This window comes from Tetrao urogallus (assembly GCF_951394365.1).
Source record: "Tetrao urogallus genome assembly, chromosome: 15".
Lineage (NCBI taxonomy): Eukaryota > Metazoa > Chordata > Aves > Galliformes > Phasianidae > Tetrao > Tetrao urogallus.
Window position 1 is genome coordinate 5,710,825 of NC_136828.1, and position 21,404 is coordinate 5,732,228.

Here is a 21,404-nt window from a genome sequence, read left to right on the forward strand (position 1 = left end):
TTTCTACAAAGGGTTTTAAAATAATTTCATAAATATGACTGTTAAAAAAAACCCACCAACAATTTATTATGGGCTAAACAAGAATATGTTAGTGTGTAATGCAGCTTTTCTTAAGGAAATCATTGTCATTTGGTTTCCCATTATTGCATCTGAATCCAGCAGCATTCATGTGCCAATAGTCGCATTAATCAAGTTTGTCAATACCATGCAAACTTCTTAACGCATAATTCAAAAATTGATGAAACCTGTCAATACACTATTTAGCTTAACAAACAGTGAAACTTACCCCACTCTACAGAAATGCAATTAAATGATCTGGAGGGGTTAGAGAATCATACCTAGAAAAGCAGATGGAGAAACTGTGCCATTGCTCCGTGACACCATGACACTGATCCCAGTCTCAACAAACGGCACTGAAAAGTCAACCACTTCAGAGCGCTCTTCGTTAATAGTGAGAGACCCCACAGCCATAACTGCACGATGATAAACCACCTGATCCACAAAGAGAAGACACCACCAACATTACTCAGTAGAGAATACCTTGTTTCTCCAAATGAATTAAAAACGAACGTTGCTAAGTTCTCACTTAAGAGCTCTTTTACCTAACAGAACTTACTTCACCAATCATTCCATTCCACACATTATTGACTTTTTTGCCATGCTTCCCATTAGTCACCAAGTACAGGTCGTATGTGAATTTGACAGTTTTAGACAACTTCTTCAAGATATCAATGCAGAATCCTTTGCAGCACTTCTTTACATTAGTTCCCTCATTAGTTGAGTTGCTGTCAAAAAGAGAGACACATAAAATTTTCTTCTGGGAGAAAAAGAACCACCACAAAAGCAAGATTCAGCACACTGTAAAACACTTTTTCCTATTTCTGAGTGACCATGTTTTTCTGAAGTATTGGATAAATAAACAATAGAATGCTATATACAGTGGTTGCAGCTCATCCTAATCACACTGGAGTGGCTTGACAAGAGCTAAGGAGAAGATATTGACGTGCTTCCTGCTGCAGTGTCTGGCCTGCTGGACTTCATCACAGACCCCACTTAGGGATGTCTCCTCAATTTAGGTTAAGTCTTTTTTTTACTCTCAAGACACATAAGATCACATGGAATTTAGTAATTACAGAACTGCCCATCTTGTAAGCTGAATAAAGGTGCAGCAGTTTTCAGTACTGAAAGTGGATGCTGCACATTTTGCTGCAGTTTAAGAAAGTGACTTTCAGCTACCTTGGGATGCCAAGACCACTGAGGAAGGTCAGACAAGCCTTACCAGCAGGTAAACTAGAGTCTCAAACTGAGATCAGCCATGTAAATCTTAGATAAGGTTTTTCCTTCTATTTTTTTAGAAAAGCTCTATGGCCTCTAGCACTTTTCAGTCTGAGTTTCCTCAGAGGTCAAGGCAATACTTTACTGGCTCTGAAGAAATTCAGATCTTTTATGTAATATTATTATTACATATGTAATTGTAATTATGTAAATAAAATTATGTAAATAAAAATATTTTTCTGGACCTCAGGAACCACTGAGCAATTTCTAGAAATCTTCAAAATATTGACTAGATCTCCTCGCACCTATTCAATGAAAAACTGTTATTATATTAATTCCAGAAATACAAAGACTGAAGCACAGATCAGGTGAAGAAGCACTGGTAATTACTCAGTGACAGATGTTTCACCAATTTTTAAGAATTGCTCCAAAATTGGAGCAATGAAAGCAGAGGACTTTTCTCTGTCATAGCAGTATTTTATTCCGGAGTAGTTTCTCCTGTACCAAACTTAAGCATAAAGATGCTGTTTTCAATAAAAGGAATTTCTGAGCTGTAAACTAATTAAAGTTATTCAAGTGGGCACATTTCAATATGACAGGAAACAATTCAAAGAGGACTCATTAAATCAGTCCAATTTTAGATACGCTCTCTTCTTTCATGAGACTGAGAAGGGCTAGTTCCAGTTCAATTCAAATTTGCTGTAAACTGATTATCTTGTAATTAATTCAATATTACTTACAAGCTTATAACTAGAACCTTCCAGCTTATTAAAAAGGAAGCACACTGTATGTGAAAGGGAGAAAGAGGAAGAGAAATATGGAATGAAAAGCAAGAGAAAAAATAGCAAATTATAACAAAATATATACAACAAAAGAAATAAGGGAAAATAAATAAGAAAATGGGGGTGCATCTTTTGCACTTAAAAAAAATGGAATGATTTACTTACTTAATTTTGACAAATTTACGACATGGCACAGTGTTTTTTTGGCAGCTTTCCATCAAAGGATCCACATCTTCAACGATGACAAAGGGAGCCTCCTCCAGGGTGACAATACTCAGGTGGTTATCATCTGGGTCACTGTCTGCAAAGGAACTGTACCTTGGCCAGACAGAGTACTTCAGGCTCAGTGAGTTGTTCTCCCATTTCCCCACCTGAAAAACCCAAGATACAAAGGCTGCTCACATCTGCTTCTTGTTTTTCACAAATGAGTTCTCATAGTAAGTGCACTGGGATATAGGTACAGGAAATGACATTGCAAAGACACTTGTCTTAGGCTTTTTTTGTTATCAAAACCACTTTAGAAATCTTCAGCAGTTGCATGAAGTGAGAAACTGCATTGTGGTAATGACAAATAAGATAATGCTATTTCAAGAGAGAAAAGCTTTACAAAGCCTTGATAATACCAGCTAATGGTAGCTATCACTTGGCTACAGGCGTACAGAAATGTGGCAGGTATCGTATGTGTTTGAACCAGAACAGCAAACATGTCTGTAATCAATCTGTTAAGTAGTAAGAAAACAGGCATCAAAAATAAAAAGAAAACTAATGGCTTTGCCACACACACACTGGGCCGATGACCAAAGAATCACAACAGTTCTATGTCTTCACTACAGAAATTACTTCATGTGTTAGAGGAGGCTTCACATTTGAGAAGGCATTGCTAAAGCATTTTGCCTAGTCCTGGGGTTTCTGAGCTGAGCCAAACTAAGCAGAACAGAAGCATAATCGACATGACATGTTTCTTAGTAGAAATAATACATTCTGCCTTCATTACTGCCAAATAATTCAAAAAGTTTAGCAACTAATCAAACCAGCCTTTGCTGTTACAGTAAATATGTGGTTTTAAGACTAGTGGGGAGCATGTCCAGTTTTACTTTTAAATTATATATTTATTATTATAAATTATCTTATTTACTATTACAAATTACCCAGCCCTAATGAACCTGTATTTTTTTCCACTGCCAGAACACCAGCAGTGGGCATATGATTAAAAAATGATTTAAGTGTTTTGAAAGCTCTAGCATTTTTAACTACTTTGTATCTGTTAATCTAATTGCAGTTTACCCGAGCAGTAATGACAGATTATATAAATGAGCTACCAGTCCACATAATTTATAAACCAATACATTTTAATAATCCTTCAGTTACTTAAGCTAAACAAATTACAAATAATCATGAGACTGGTGAAATATTTGTTTTGCAAGGAAAATAGTGGGAATTAATGATGCGCAGATGCTAAAAAAAAAAGACTATGAAATTTTTTCTTCCCTTTGGTCTTCTAAATACTTTAAAATGAATTGCAAAAGTGCCCAAAGAACATAATTTGTATCTCTTCCCATTTAGAGAAGTAGACAAATATGTGCCCTTTGCAGTTTCCTTTCTGTCCTGTTTCTAACGCAAGATATTTTGCTGAACTTTAAAGTAAGAGGTGGAAATGCCAAATCTTCATACACTTAAATTAGGAAATTCAATGTATCCCAAGAGAATGAGGAATTCTAAACCAGCAGGAACCAGGCACAGAAATTGTATTACTTACAGTTCTAGTATGTAATTTAATCAGAACACAATAGATGTAGATGTAGCCTTTGAGAAAAACAATTCTATGCACAGGAAAACAAATGTACTTAACTCTACAAGACAGTTATATTGCAAAAAACTGTTTGATTGCCAAGTTCTGGTACATAATCTCATTCACAGCAGTGTCTGTGCTGCTTTATGTCAGCTTAGACAGCATCATTGATGGCTACACCATAAGTACGCCAGGAGGCTCCAGCCAGAGCCTTCCACCAAACAAATACACTGAGTACAACAGTGGAAAATGTTCCTGCCTATTCCAAACAGCAGTAAGAAAAGCAAGGTGACTGGGGCTCAATTGCCATTGGGTGTCCAGGAACATGGCAAGAGCAGTGCATGCTGTTCTGCATGTCCTGGTAAAGGCTCTGGAAGCACCTCCACTGTGCATCACTGTCACACAGACCAAAAGGAACACAAACAGGCCACTGTGATACGCACTTATCTGATCCTATCAAAAATACAGTGCCTGCTTTGTTGTTAAAACAGGAATCATGACATATTTCAATACTTTACTTAAAACAATTGCCATTTTATTGTTCTGAGGAGGATGCAATCAGTGATGTTTTTAAGGAGCTGAACATGGGGAAACGCTCATTTTTTAGGTAGCTGCATATCTAAAGAAATGTTATATTGATTAAGTCTCTAAAATCCAAACATCTGCTTTTTCCACAGATCTACCTCCATAGTCTCTTATTACATGAGTGTCAAAAAGTAATTAAGACCTTCCCTCAGGCCTCAGGAGCATCACCACTTCTCTCTGAAGAATTCTGCTGCTGCATTGCCAGCACACTGAATTCACCTGGGCTTCAAAGAGGCATTGCAGGTCATCCCACAGTGCAGTGAGGGAGACACACAGAGTCAGAAAGCACAGTGGCAAAAAAGAAGAACAAGATGAAGATTTCAATGTAATGAACAATGGTAGAATATTCCTGAGGAGCCTTGCTGGTGGGAAAATGGCAAATAAGAAAGAGTAATTAGTAATGCCTCTATGTCACTCCTTTTGTTTGGGTAGTATTTGTGTTGGATTTGCTTGTCCTGATTTAAATAGTTAGAATGAACATTGGATGTGCTCTGTCACTGATGCTGGACTCACAGGTGAACAGTTTTCATCTTTATTTGGTAATGGTGCTGAAGAACACATGTTGCACTTCTTTCTACCATTCAGTACAGTTTTGAATGATCAAAACACTTTTTTTTCTTATTTATTTTAAATGCAGGGTAAGAACTTAGCTTTCTGCAATTAAAGCACATGGTCAAAATACATTAAGGTTTTTATAGTTACATTAGAAGCCTTCCAGCCTCAACAGAACTAATAGTAGTACTGCTAATAAGAATCTGAATGGTATTAATTATTTACACAGTGTTTTGTAACGTCATATATTATTCAGTTCTTTCAACATCCTTGTGCAATTGATGGTATCAATTTTTAAAAGGTGAAAAGTTGAAATGACAGAGAAAAGCTGCAGACTAAGTAAAACTGAAACATTAATATGTTCCTGCTGAAATTCAGAGAATTTATGAAATTGAATCCATATTTTGCTGTCTTGCAAGATCAGCATTTGTGTCACTTACGTAAAATTCAGATCTAGGACTATATCCAATCAGTATCTCTTTTGAATGCATGAAAAAGTTTCACATGCTTAGGTGGGAAAAACTGGTCATAACACATTTCCATTTTATTTCTGAACTTTATAAAGAGATTTGCTTGTAAACGGAAGAATTTCTGTGCAAACTCAAATGTTAAGTTCTTATTCAAAACTCTTTAATGACTTATCTGTGACAGCAAAGAAAAATAACTGAGACACCAAAGACACGCAAGACCTGACTTCACCTCCAAAGGCAGTAGAATAAGTTCATCTGTAAGATATAAAAACTAAAATATGAAGTTCAGTTGCTATTTTCAGTGGGAGGCAAGAACTATATTTGAATAAACCATGTTACGGTGAAATAGCTGACCAACCTGGACAGCTCCAGCATTTGCCTCCAGTGCCTTGCAGCACACTTTTTGCAGAACATGCTACTTTGAGATCATCATAGCTACTGATGAAATGAACTGAAAATGTCATCCTCTGACCAAGTCCAAGTATCTAGATTGGAGGCTCAAGGGGTTCCTTTTTCAACTAGTATGCTTACCTTGTGATATTGATATCCCTTATACAAATATTCATGAAACAGCCAAGAAATCACTGCAATGCAGGCTATGGTAAACCATTAATCATCTGAAGGTAAAACTGACACCGAAGACACCATTGTTACACACCAATCAAGTGTAACCTGGGGTTACAAGTTTTTCTGTGAAGATGTTAATGTTATCAAATCGTGACTCATACGGTTTATCATCAAAGAATTCAGAATAAAATCTCATTGATTGGAATTAGACAACAAAGCAGGAGGAAACAACTGGGAAAAAAAAAAAAGGGCAGGTGATTGTGACAGTATAAAGGCTCAATATCTACATTGTTTCTTGTTAGCTACCACATAATGTAAAAGGTACAGAAAAGCTGAATTGCTTACTAGATACTTTATTTCTTAAAAACAAATGTCAGCAGAATACACATTCTCATTTCAAGAAGAAGAAGCAAGAAGTGGAATGTAGTTATTAGTTGCTCAAATCTATTAAATCTTTTGGTTCAAACAGCTGTTATGTAAAGGAATACAGTGCACAACACAATGAAAGGAAATCTGCATGTTTTGAAGCACTGTTGACAATATACCACAGAATCATAGAATGGCTTGGGTTGGAAGGGAACCCAAGAATTATCAAGTTCCAACCCCCCTGCCACAAGCAGGGCTGACAACCTCCAGATCTGGTACTAGACCATATACCCATAAACCCTACCTGTATTCTAACAGAAAATGATTTATATGCCCAAGCCACTCTCTGATCAGTGCTGGCAGCCACAGCCCCAGAAGCCTTTACACCAAACCAGCAAATGAACTTATGTGTAGACTGGACAGAGCTGTGGCTAGATAATCCTGGCTGGACTTGCTGCATGAAGAATTTGGAAATAAATGTTGTTCTTTCTCATGTTTCACAAAACAGGAATCTAAAGGAGTAAGCAGTAAATCCATGTATTCATAACAGAGATCTGACATCATTTGCATAGCTAAGCAAAGACTGGGAGATATAAAAAAATAAATAAAAAAATAAAAGTAGTAAAGTCACAGATAACATTGAAACACAGTTTCTACTGTGGAAATCCTTCTACTACAGTGATGAATCTTATTCTTTATGACTGCGGCCTAGAAATCCCAACTTCTACATAACCAATCTCAAGTGAACTCTGCCATTCAGAAGTCTTCACTTATCTCACAGTCTTCAAGCCATCACTGCTTGGAAAAAAAGTTAGCCAGAGGCAAGAGGTCAGTGAGAGAGTAAAAACACTACAAAGACCAGGCTGCCAAAACTCTATGTTGATAAGTTATGAGATGGGTAGAAGAGAATTTTCCTGAAGATAATTTTTTCTCCTCCTTTTCCTGAAAGAATTTTTTTCCACTTAAAGAAAGAAAAAAGTGAAAGAAATATGAATTAAATTTGAATTGAAAGTAATTTGGATTTGAAAGAAAGTTGAAGCAAATTTGAAAGAATTATTCCTCTGGGCCTGAAGTGGTCAGGCAGTTGAACTCGATAAGCTGTCAATGTCCTTTCCACTTCAGCTATTCTACTCTACTCTTTAAGAGAACAGATCAGAAAGTGGGCATTTTTTTTTGCTGTTCAAAAGATAAAAAGAATGGTGTTTTAATGAAGACATTGCATATTTAGTTCTGGATTTGCTGTTTATCAGAATACATAGAGATAAGTTTAAGTTAACAAATTTCACCTGCCTTAATTGGTTGAGGTTTTTGTTTTGATTTTTTTTGTTGTTGTTGGGTTTTCATCCATTGAACTTGAAATTGTAATTTTTTTTCCCTCTGAAACAGAATAGAAATATTCTTTTAAGATTTCAAAACTTAGTGTGGGGCAGAGAATCACTTCTGCTAGCTCAGAGAGTCAGCTGAAAGCATAGCTTGTTAATGTTAGGCAGCCAGTTTCATATTCTAGCTGCATCAAGGTGCATCTCAAGTATTTGGGTTGGTGTGGCAGGCACAATGAAATCAAAACAAAATGCAACTTCTATACTTGGTGCAGCCACTCCCTAATGGCAGGAACTGTAGATAAATCGGTATAGTTTGCTCAGTTTTCCTCCCTCTCCTCTTTCCTAGAAGATTAAAAATATCTTAAATCAATCTTCATTTAAGTGTAACACACGATCATCTTCACCTTCAACCGTTAGCTATTACAAAATCTCATCTGATGACGAGTCACTTCCTCAGCCCAACTAGACAGCTGTAGAATGCATACATACATACGGCTTGTAGAATACAGCTATTTTTAAAAAACGTGTTCTTTCAAATCTCTTTTCCATTTAGATAGTTGGTAGTATGAGTTCTGTTAGAATGACAGGCATTTAATTGAGCATTAAATAAAGCAGAGCAGGAGTATTTGGACTTCTGGATTATGCAATATGGAAGGTGGAACTACTGAATGGTTCAAAGACAGGTCTAAAATTCTGATTTATGTTCCAAACTTAAACTCAATTAACTACATATAGTTACAGTCTCTAGCAAACTGAACTATAGAGAAAAAAATAAAAAACTTGGAGTGAAAAGACCATAGAAGCATGTCTAGGAAAGTTCTCATTCTGCCTAGACCTCCTAAGAATTCAGTTAACATTACTAGAGTAATTAAATGGAAAATGAGCTTAATATCAGCAGATGCTATGGTATTTCTCTGTTGGTAGACTCAAAAACAGAGGAAGAATGTGTAAATGTACTAAGATGGAGTTAAAAGTAATAAACACGGCATTGTTTTCAAACCAGAACATTCAAGCTGAGGAAAATGTAAAAAAAAAAAAATACAGACATTCTCTGCCCATGGAACTGTCATAATCTGAACCCAAATAAACTTTACCCTGCTTTGTGGAAAAGCCATGAAATACCTAAGTGTTTATGATAAATTTCTGTCATTCCTAGTTAGATTGCTAACACAGTAATATGTGTCTCAAAGAAATATTGAAGATGACCTCCTTTTGAAAAGAAAGCAATAGAATTGGTTTTGGGAAAGATCCTGTCCCAAATTATAAAATCTCTTATATACGCCCAGAGGAACATAACTCTTACAATATATAAACAGATACATATATACAGTCAGTTCTTTCACATATCAAGGTAAAGAGTTTATTTCACTACTGTAGATGCAAAAACTAGTGCTCCCATTATAAAAAAAATATGTATACATCTATCACTGTATTTCTTTTAATCATCTACCTTCTTCTTTATTTCCTTTTTTTATGCAGTCTGTAATTTTCTCTTTTGCTTAACAGAGAAGGAAAAACAAAAAATAGCAGAGAGCATGGAAGAGTTCATTTAACATCAACCTGAATTAGCAACCACAGGATCCTTGTCTCATTCACTCTTGTCTAAAGTACCTTACAAATACCATGTATTAACTATGCACTTTGGCCACCTTGTTCATGCCTATTCATTTTCTGAAGAGGCCAATAATTAACTATTTGGTGTGGTTATCAGAAAAGCAACAGAAATACAGCTAAGAAAGAAGGAAAAGCAGCAAAACTACTCATTGCTGTACACTGCAGGGTCCCCTCTCCTGCTGCACCCTAAGCAGTCTCTAAATAACACATAGATGGTTGGTATAATCCTAACCACACACCCTCATGGAATGAGAGGAACAGAGAAAGGCCAGATCCTGAGTAGAGAGAGAAAAGAGCAGAGCATTCTCTTTTGCATGCCAGCATTGGCACAAAAAGAAAGTCTGTCACACCAGCACATCTCAGAGAAAACAAACAAATAACTCGGTCCTATCACCCTCTTCCCAGCAGATGGGAGCTGTACGCAATACGCAGCCATCATCCTTTTGTAAGGGAAAATGTTGCACGACAACACAGATGCTAAATGCACTCACAGGATTACCCCAATAAACCTTTAAAAAGGAAAAAAAAATAAATCACAGATTCTTTTTCTATGCTGAACACACATATATTGCAAACATACTTTTTGATCTGTCACGCTTTCATGAGGAAAATAATGCTGAGCAAATACAAAATCTAACTCATCTTGATCTACAGAAAAACTATTTGTTGATTTTATTTGGCCACCCATTTCCACGTACAAGGCAAGTCTTACATCAATAACTAAGGAGCATAAATCAACTTTGTCAGAATAGTAATAACAAATAGCTGCAGAACAAAGAACACAAGAAAAATCCTTTCTCCAGAACCAGCATCTGTTGTGGACCTTCTGTTGCAAAACCTTTGTGTTGCTTCATGCTGGTCAAGGTTTGCATTTCACATTGACGTTCTTAATTTAAATGACAAAATATGACGTGGGCATTTTCATATCTTATTAATAAGGAATGGTTTACAGCCTTACATCTTAGTTGAAGATGGCCATTTGAAGACTTTGAAGTTTTCAAAAATTAGTGCAAAATCTCACATGGGGTATGCAAATGTACTGTTCATCCCTTATGGCTGCTCCTTACACTGACAGGAAAGCACCAAGACCACAGCCATCAAGGCTCATAGGAAAATTAATTACCCACAGAGATTATAAACAAACAGGAAGGAAGAAAAGTAGAAATAAGAAAGGAATAATCATTCTTTGGAATACAGGACATTAAGAAATGGTGCATAATAATTGCTGTAATTCAAAAATCCAGCACAGTAAAAGCTGAAAGGCCTTTCCTTTGACCAAGTTGAAGCTCCTGACACAGAAACAACATACAAAGAACCTTCACTCAGCAGTACCAATACAGGGATGTTACAGTAAGACTAAATACCCTAAATGACAAGAATGAAGCAAGGAAAAAAATAACCTGACATGTTAAGGGCATGCTGCATCTGCTATGGGCATCAGCTTAGGCACAAAGCTACTGACAAATGGTACAGCATTAGATCATGCATAGTAGTTCATATAGGCATATTATAAATTTCAGCAAATTTTAGCCCCATCATCATCATAGGATTATAGAACAGTCTGAGTTAAAGGGACCTTAAATGTGGTCTAGCTCCAAGCACCTCCATAATACCTGCCAGGTATACCTCCAGCTGGACCAGGCTGCTCAGGGCCTCCCCCAGCCTGGCACTGAGCAATTCCAGGGATGGGGCTTCCGTAGCTTCTCTGGGCAGCCTGTGCCAGTGCCTTACCCACCCTCTGAGTAAAGAATTTCTTGCTAATTTCTGATCTAAATGTACTTTCTTTTAGTTTCAAATCATTGCTCCTCCTTCTATCACCACACTCCCTGCCAGAGTCCCTCCTCATCCTTCCTTTAGGCCCCTTCATGTACTGGAAGGCCATCACAAGGTCTCCCTGGAATGATCCTTCAGCTGTCAGCTTCGCACACAAGTTCCCAAAAAACGCTCTGTAACATCTCTGTGATGGTTTACTATCACAGTACTTTGACAAAAAACTTTGTCAGAAATCTGACCAAGTGTTAGGCTTTCCAGTTTTTGTCCAGTGAAGTTTCATCTATGCCATTTCATCTGACAGTTGTCTCTCCTTAGCCACACGAAAGTAGATGTCAGTAGACAGATGGAACTCTCTGTGAAGACCTTGGTCCATTTATTCCAGGCAGGAATCGTGCACTCTCTGCCTACTCATTTCTTCCTAGATACAAATACGTACAACCTCATACAGGGCTTGCAAATCTGGCATATGTTAGTTTATCAGAGCAAATTCAAGTTCTACACTAATTCCTGCATTAATAAGAAAGCTTAAAATCTTTGGTTACATTTAGAATAAACTTGGAGATAAATAATGGTTCTTCCATTACTGTAACTTGCCTACTGCACTCATGCTCACCAAAGCAAAGAATAAATCACAGATCTACAACTTTAGTCAGTGTTGGTCCAAAATTTAGTTCTCAGAAGAGAGAAGAAAATACTGACATCCTCAAGCTAACTTCACCTCTATTAATTGGAGAGCACCAACAAAATTTCTTTTATTCTGGAACTCGTCTTTACACATGGAATAAGATTATCTGTAAATGCAACATAGTCCTCCCAACCTTATTTAACATACATCATACACAGCTAATTAAAGTTAACCTGATTTTGCTACTGCTATTTATATTCCAGTATATAATTTTAATATTGGGTTGATTGGTTTTATGTCAATTAATTTTCCCAATTTAAGGAGGAAAAAAAACCCAGAATGAAACGAAAACTAATAGCCTGTGAAGTTTGGAACTCAGTGAGCAGGCAAGGTGAAACACAAAGGTCACTTTGCACTGAGATGAGCTTAATGGGGAACGTGCAGCTGGTACTGATGGATCTTGAGATTTTCTTCAGTTTAAGTCAGTGTTGCTGCAGAGCGTTGGTGATCACTGGGCAGCACTGACAAATATATTAAGTTTCATTGAAACATTAAGCTTGTCTTCTTAAAAATCTCTTGTCTGAGAACAGCAACCCTGTTGCCTGTCAAGATTAGAAGGGAGAATATGAATGTTGATGACAGAAGTTCGAGCAGCTGCTCAATGATCTGTCAAAATCTCTTGCTGGATGCCTGCAGAACATGCCCAAAAGTGATTTTCAATCTTCAAACAATTATCATCCAACCAGCTTTTTTCAGAATCAGATATGGGACAAATTCCTCAGTCAGTCCCATTTATATGTAAAGTTTCTATTTCAAAGTTTTGATACTGAGTCATCTGCAGTGGAAAAATGAGCTTATTTTCCTAGGGGTAAGATGAATGCTCTTCAACTATGCTTGAACGAATTTTCTATAACCTCAAGCCTTGAATCAAGTATATCAATTTTGAGACCAAGGAAAACTGTGCTTAAATAAAAGCAGATTATTACCTAAAACAGAAGAAAATTGAGTTTTCATATTAAATCTTATACTTTCAAGAGGATATTGGACAAAAAAAAATCCTCACATAAAACACTATTACTCTTTCTTACATAAAATATAGAGCAAGTACTCAAATTTCTGTGTACATTAGTTATATTACAAGGATTAGCAGACTGTTGCATTGGCAGTTTTTCACATGAGCAAATCATTTAATTAGATTCTAGGATTTGATGTTTTCCATCTACGACTGAGAATATTTAATAAGACTTCAGTAAAACAATTCTGTGATGCTAACTGAAATACTGCAATCAGAAGTAAATGCGTGCACTTGTCAGGAAACTCAAAGCAGGAAATGTTGGACCACAGATGTCAGTTTTGAAACTGAGCAAAACAGTGCAGTGAGAAAGCCAATTTCTTTCTCCTTTCTCCTACGAGATAAGAAGTGAGGAAAGAATCTTGGAAAGAACATCAGTACGGCACTACAGAGATGTTCAAATAAACCTGGGGTGGGCAAGAACCTCCTTGTGTGTCTAATCAGAGGAACGCTTCTGTTATTTCTGAAGAGCAGAGTGAAATTCTGCTATAAATGTGGGGTGCTCCAATACGGCTGAAAGTTGCCTCCAGCTTGCCAGGATAATTGATTAGTCAGTTTATTTGTCTTCATCCATGGAGGCAGGGATCAGCTTGTGGTCAGAGGGATAATTCTGGTGGTGACAGCCCGTTCTTGGCTGCCTTTCACTTCTCTGCTCTGACATAATTAAACCTGGCTGCTTTCCCATAGTCTACGATAGAGAAGCAGACAAAACTGCAGCTAGGGGCAGGCTGTCTCTACCAAAATATCTCATCTGGCTTCTACCAAAAGGGCTCTAAATCTAGGTAGAATCTAGGAGTAGATGCAGAACATTTTCTGGGCAGCAATGTCCTCTCAGTCACTCTTTTTCCTTCTAAAAACACCTCATACACACCAGATGAAAACTGTAGGTCTCATCCTACAGAGAGCCTTGTAGCCCAGCGCAGTAGGTGGAGTGTACACTTCTCCCATACAATATGCTCAACTAACTACAGCAGAAGCTGGACTGAAACATCCATGCTCTCATATAGGAGACACTCAAAGGTTAAAAGTGGCTCAACTTATTTCTTGCACATATTGTTGGTGCATATATTGAGCATTTCTTCACTCATTTTTCAAGAGCATTTAACCTATTTCCCCATGTCAGGTGAGTGCTCTCTTTAGAGAAGTATCAAGATCCAAAATAAATTTATGACACCATGAGCACTGTCGTCTACCAATATGCCCATTTTCTGCCCTCAGTGCCACACTAATATTCCCCAACTAGGATAATACTTTTCCAGAACATTATATGTGATATGAAGACTGGTGCAGAATTTTAAAATTAGATAAGTAATTGGCATAATAGATACTAAGCAAGAGATTCTCCAATGATTCCAACTGACAGATTCGGGTAGAATTAAATTTATCCAAAGAATTAAATCAAATGAATGTCAAGAAGCACACAGCATAATCTAGGACTACTCTCTCTGTTTTGCATGATTAGCATATTTACAGAGATGTCCTACATCAAATAATTCTTATTTTGTCATTATTATTCAACATCATGAAGAACCTGACAGCCTTACAAAAAAGAATTGGATTTATGAGATCCTAAAAGTATCAGACAAAAGAGTTTGAAGATTTCAGCAGCAATTTAGATAATGCACAGTCATGCTTTATGAATTTAAAATAGATCAGGGGGTATGATACATCTGTATTTTTTCCCATAGTGCAAACAAACACTAAGGTGTTGGTTTTTAACACATGGTATCACAACTATCCTGCAAAACATCAGAGCCAAAATTGAGAATAAAATCTGCTTAAAGTCTGTTGAAAAATCCCATCAAGCAAGTAAAAGGACTTTTCTGTATAGCTCCTGGATTATGTCAAGATACACAAATCCATGCACTCAGACACTTAAGGTCCAAGTTTCAGGAAATTTTTCAGTCACCCATTCTAGCTGGCTAAATTGTGCTAGAGAAACAAAAGGTGCATTTCATAAAAACCTGAAATCCATGTGATATCTCTTCACTGATACGCTGCCTTCCTCATTAAAATTCCTTAGACCTACTCAAAATAAAGCAAAATTACCTTCTCTGAACTGTTGTGACAAACCTGCTACAGCAGAATATCATCATTGATGTGTGTGATATTAATCTGTCTGCTCATCTTTAATATGGTTCTGCCAAGTCTCTCCTACCTCCTCTCATGTCCTTTACCTACGGATGACGCTCACCTTCTCCCACACACGATCTTTGTTCAGTACGATCACCACCAGCCTGGGGTGTGCCTGATAACCGTCAGCAGTGAAGGACAAATCTTTGCCTTCCCAAGTCACATTCATCATAAACCTGGAAGGGAAAAATAAATAAATAAATCAGTGAAAAATTAATCAGCTGTCCAGTGGTTAATGAGCAAGCTAATTCAGTCATCAGAAGCACGATGAAGTCCACGCACTAAATCCTGTTAATGCTGTAAAAAAGCATGAAGTCTGTAAAGTTTAGTAAAGCCTCAGTTTGCAAAAGTGGAGATGCTGAACATTTTTGGGAGCCTTAATAGAGGAGAAAGCAAAACATTATTTGTTAAAAATAATACAATTCATGACACAGACATCATTTTTAAAGTAGTTTCAACATCATGGATGACTTGTCCACTCCATGAATCATCTTTTTAGCATTTTGCAGAACTTCACCAGCTTTTCAGCACCACTGTAATTACATCCACATCAGACCTGCATGTAATATCACACTTTGGTCTCACTGCAATAATACTCAGGTCAGTGGCCCAAGACTTGCTCACCTGGTCAGACCTCAACATATGAGCTGACACTGCAGCTTTCAAACTTGTGATGAACTCTTGATGTGTCTTTGTGACACATGGATAATTTCCACTAATGCCTTCAGCCAAAAAGCAGTAATTAAGGGGTTGATAATATTTCATTTCAATATTTGTAAAAAGAAAAAAATGTATATTTTTTAGTTTTGATTGGTTTTCAGTGTTTTTCAAAACATCAACTAGTTAGCACTAGGGGTGGAAAAAAAGACATTTTAGAGGGTTTCTAACTAAAACATACAGGGAAAGGGAAGATTTCTTTTTGCTCTTGTTGAAACTGTTGGTTTAATCCCAAATTTCCTGCCTTTGGATTTGAGCATTGAATCAAAAACTGCTTACCACACATCTCCATGTAACAGCTATAAAACTGAAAATCTATGCAACTGAGTTTTTTATTGTTATTTTATTTTTTTTAAAACAAATTTATGTCAATAGAAGGCTATTACTCAGAGTGCTACTACACATGCCACCTCTCCTAAGATGGACCATAGCACTGTTGTTTGCTTTCCCTATCCTCCTCCTCTACTGCATCGTTAAGCTGCATGTTCTAAAAACAGAAAACCACTTATAAGTAACCCAGTCATTAACAATGATTACACCAACTTATCAAGTCATTGTCCCTGAAGGTTTGAAATTCCTTAGCTAGTTTTTACTAATTCTAGAATAATCTACCTACTTTAGTAAATACTGTTTTTATTTCCCAATTATTGCTCTCCATCTGTCATTGAAACATGTAGCCTCTTCTCCAAAGTGCTGCCCTTTTGGTGATTCAGAAACATTGGCATTCTGGACATTCAAAAAATTCTTTTTTTGCTCCAGACTTGCCTCAAAAAACATTCTTTTTCTCAAAATTTTCCACAGAATTGTAACAGAAATCCATCTCTACATTTGTTCCAGTTCTACACAGCTTCAGTGTTTCCCAGTGAGAACAGATTGCTTCTACTGCTCCAGGGTCAGAAAGAGTGATGAGAAACTGCACTTTTTATTTAAAGCACAAATATGGGGATCTTGCTGCCAAGAGGCTCAACTAGAGGAGCACCTGGGCCACGCTCCCTGGACTGAGATATTGCAAAAATCTATCATTTTGCACATTACCCAAACTCCCACACTTAGGAAAATCAGGATGAAGGGGAAGCGAGTAAAATGATGGTAGTGGCATCGGTGTTCTTTGGCCACATTGAAAAAATAATAATAATAATCCAAACTCACAGTTATCAGTGTGAGCCTGACCAAGCTATCCTGTGGGCGAGAGGAAAAACTGCATCCATCCATCCTACTGGGAGACCCACTGGTACTTCCAGAAGATAGCATACTCTCCACCCTATGTCTGTGGTCTGAAATAACCCGGTTCCCAGAATATGCTGTGAGATGAAATTCAGTCCAGGTTTTCAGCTACAAGTTCTTCTTGAACTCCTCACTTAATACCTCTATTATCCCAGGCCTCAGAGAGATGTGCTCTGGAGGGCTTAAAAGTTACTCCAGAAACTCCTCGCTCATTGCACCGTGCTTTTATACCCACAAGAAACAGATGCAATTTTACACAGTGTATTTGTTTCTACGGTAGCAGCATGGCCTCCTGGTGAATCTGACATAGAAATAATTCTTCAGTGTCACATTCAAAGGAGAAGGTTTTGTGTAGACTTAGCTGCTTGAAAATCCCAGCAGCAGAAAGCACACTAAATAAGAGAAGATAGATCCAAGAGAAATAATGATATTATATCATAACAGTTAATAATTAAATGAGCACTGCCCTAAACAACCATATTAACACCATTCAGCACCGGTTTGACAGCAATTTATAAATTCAACCATCACAGCAACTCATATTTTATGACAGACTTCCAGCGTGAAAATTTTCCCCTCGGCAGAACTTTGCTTTTCAGTTGAACTAATTTCCCATACACTACATTTTTCATCCAGCACTGAAAGAGCTTGCTCAGGAATAAAAAGCTTGTTTGCCACCTCGAGAATAAGTGGCAAACCAGCAGGCAGAACTTGCTGGCAGGTATGTGTAAGAAGCCAGCACAACGCTCCCTCACTGCTGAAAATTAAATGTGCTGTGACCCAAGGAATAGCACGCCGAGGGAACCACCACCAAGGAAAACTAAGGACATGATGTGAAAGCAGGCACTGCTTGTATTTCCCACCATCCTTTATAGGAGGTCTACCCCTTCTGATTCATAAATATGAAACAACTATCTCCCAATGAGCACAGATTCATATGGGGTCAGGCACAAATGCCCCTATTTCCACAAAACTGGGAGCCAGGAACGTTGTGTCCTCCTAAGGACTGGAGCAGACATACCCACCATACTACATAAGGCTTTGGTGTCCAGTCAACATTTTTATTACATAGTCACTGGTGATCAGACTTGAGTTGAACCCTTCTCAAGCAAATTTTAGTTGGATTGTTACCCTTGATTTCAAACACCACTCATCATATTTTTGAGATTTATGTGCAAATCCTCTAGAGTAGAAGCCATTCAAGCACCATCACAAGAGTCAGAGCTGTAGCTGCAGTTGTGCTCAAGCACTCAGCATAAAAAAGATTAAATCTAAAATGAAAAACATACATTTTAAACTGTGTGATTTTATGAGACATTTAGCAGTGAAATACATCTTGCAAGTTTAAAAAAAAAGGTCCTCTAATCTGTAAAAGTCTCTTAAAATTTTATTGTCATCCACAAAGGTATCGGTGAGTGACGCAGTCTGAGCTACTCCAGTTTCTCAAATTGCAGCAATAAAAAAGAGCTTCAAAGAGATTCTTGTTTTCCTGAGAAGATTCTTCTGTACAAAATTCAACTGCCTGTGTTTTTCAGAACTAAAAATCTACATTCACATCTGAGTTGTCGTTTTTCCTCCACAAAGGACAGACGTCCTGCTCTGCTTCTGCTGGCCAGGATCCTATGCTGCCTGTCTCTTAAGGAAACAACTGCATGCTGGTTAGGAGGAGTGAAGAAAAGAAAGTATTTAAATTATATGCTATTCTTACAGAGTTTTAAATTCACCCAAGATTAGTTCTGTGCAAGACATCTTTCATTTCTGAATTGTCAATATATATTATCCTTATTCATATTATAATATTATTATTATTTATGTTTTATGTATATTTGAAGTAGCTTTCGAATTGCATGTGAATGTGGTGCTTGATTATTTGCACTCCTTATTTCAAGGAAGTAATGCAGCATACACCTTGGATTAGTCGTTAATCTGCTTTCATACCTCATTAATGCAACAACCTTTGCAATGACATGATAGCAGGAGGCCCTGTGGTGGTGTTATGACACTGAAGTCTTAATTGACTTTTGCTAACCGAAGTTCATGACTAAGATTCCCCAGGTGATATGTGCATGAAAGATGGGAATCTGAGGCAGAAGCTAAGCTGTTCTCCATACTAAATTCAAAATAGGTTTTTATCATGCAATGAGCAAAGCCTGTACTATATCTCAAAATACTTTTAAACATTTATACAATTCTTTTCACTTTCCTTAAGAAAACTGAAAAGAGAAACGCTGAAACATTCCAACAGAAAACTGTTCACATTGAATTTACAGCAACTCTTCGAAGCACCAAGGTTAAAAAGTGCTCTTGAGATTTCCAACTTAATGTTTATAGATCTGGAAAGATCAAGAACTTTGTCATTGGACCTGTGAAATCCAGCACGTGGCCACACGACCCACAACTCCTGCAGCTCACACCAGCTCAGCAAATCCGATAACTCCCTCCGGTGCCATCATAACAGACTATCATTTCTTATTTAGCCAATTCCTCACCATGGGGCAGTGTTTTGAGTTTGTGACAACCCCATGCAAAGGAGAGAAACAGCTGAGACTGAGGGAAATACCAGCTTCATTAAAAAAAAACAAAAACAAAAAAACCTCTACTCTTCCTTTCCCAAATAAGGGACTTCCAAAATGAGATTTAAAGGAGATGAAATATCTCACAACCAACATCAGCTGATGCTATTTCACTTTCCTCCAAACAGTATGAACCAATCATTTTAATAATCTTGACTGTTTGGGCCTATAGCTAAAAAGGCAGGAAGGAATCCAAGCTTTTTCTTTTTTCTTTTTGTTCTTTTTTTGAAGCTATGAATTTTTTTTTTCCTGTATCTTTTTGGGGCTAAGCTTCCTTATTCTGTGAAATCTGGAAAATATCAATAGAAACCTGATGAAAAGTGATTTATCATTAAGAAATAGCCTTTCTGAAAAACATCTATGAAATTAGTATTTCAAAGTCTGTGTGTAAAGGATTTAATGTGTTGTATAAAGTATGTGAAGAAACAGCTCTCAAACAGACCACTATTAAACAAGATAATCATGCATTTTTTCAAACAGATAAGCATATTTTTCAAGACCATTTTTCATCATAGGCGATGTAAGATATTTTTTTCCTCCCTTAAGCTCCTTCTCGATAATGCAAAGAAAGAGCCTCCTCTTCATGCCTCTTCCTCCTCCTCCACATCCCCAGCCCTCAGTCTCCTGAATATAACTCCTGCTCCTAGAGCTGCATCTCCCTAGGCCTTGAGCCAGCATGGATGAATCAAGTTTTAGGAACAATATGCTCAGTGACTGTGAAAAAGGAATGGCACGCCAACTACTTGTACCTTGTGCCAGCTGTTCCTTAAAGCACTAGATGACAGCAGATCTGGAAATGTCATTTTGCCCCAATTCTGCCAGACCAGCAACTAAACTCTTGGGGAACCCTTTTAAAAAAGAGGCGTGTGGGAGCAAAATTAGGAAGAGTCCAGCTGGCTGGCTGGGTGCTGCAGGCTAGCATAACCTATCAAAAACCAGAAAGTTTAGTGAGCTGATGTTATCATTAGTAAACATATTAGCACTTTTTTTACAAGACGTTGTAATATTTTGCTTCACTGTCTCAGCAGCACCTCAAACTCATCCCTGCAAAGCTTGCTTGGTTCTCTGCAGCAACACCATCTCCAACATCCTTTATATTTCTACTTTGAATTCCAATACTTGCTAATAGCCCCAAAGCTGACTGTGCTCAACTAAACAGGCCATGCTTGTTCTTTTGTTGTTTTGTTTTGGGTTTTGCTGTTCTTTTTATTTGCTCGGAAAATGTTCCAAAAGCCTCATAAGCAGGTGACTGACTTGATCCTTCTGCTTCTTATACAGACCTAACCAGGGAAAAACATCTGATACAAATTTTCTATAATTTCAGAATCACTTTGTATGTATGCCAGCATCATTTCAGGAAGCTGGTGAAGTTCAGTTTTATTTTGAGGGAAACAATGACAAGTTTCATCAACTCAGTTCCTGTTGCTTAATGCAGCTACAAAGAACAAAACCATGCAGAAAAGTTTTAAATTATTGAACAGGGCACTTACAGCACGTGAATTAAGAGTAAAATAAAACACGTTAGTGTTTAAAATATGCTCACCGGCACTGTTAGATTTAGTATATCCCTGCATACCAAAGTCCTAATCAGAAAGTATACCCAAATTAGCTATCTCCCCACAAACCAATTGAGCAGCATATGCGATTATGGAAGCTTGGGAGACAGTCTCAGATCATCCCTTTATGCACAGGGCACTGCTGTGAACACACAGTGACTGCTGGCTCATGGGCAACCTGCTGTCCAGAACACTCAGGTCCTTCTCTGCAGAGCTCCTCATCAGCACGTCAACCCCTAACCTGTGCTGATGCATGCAGTTATTCCTCCCCAGGTGTAGGACTGACTCTACACTTGCATATTGAACTGCATGAGGTTCCTTTATTTCTGCTCAACTCCCTGATCTGTCCAGGTCTCACTGAATTGCAGCACAGCCTTGTGGTATGTCAGCAAACTTGCTAAGGATGCAT

General features: G+C 37.6%; 1 protein-coding gene across 1 annotated transcript in view; it reads right to left on the bottom strand.

Annotated features, from left to right (window-relative positions):
- The window catches only part of GRIN2A (glutamate ionotropic receptor NMDA type subunit 2A), a gene marked incomplete at its 5' end in the record, with an annotated part of 151,724 nt that overhangs the window by 38,255 nt on the left and 92,065 nt on the right, over nucleotides 1–21,404 (bottom strand). Inside the window, 4 exons of the mRNA XM_079542716.1 lie at nucleotides 339–492; nucleotides 617–785; nucleotides 2,223–2,428; nucleotides 14,987–15,101. Of these exons, the coding sequence (XP_079398842.1) occupies nucleotides 339–492; nucleotides 617–785; nucleotides 2,223–2,428; nucleotides 14,987–15,101 (644 nt within the window). The remainder of the gene's footprint in view (nucleotides 1–338; nucleotides 493–616; nucleotides 786–2,222; nucleotides 2,429–14,986; nucleotides 15,102–21,404) is intronic.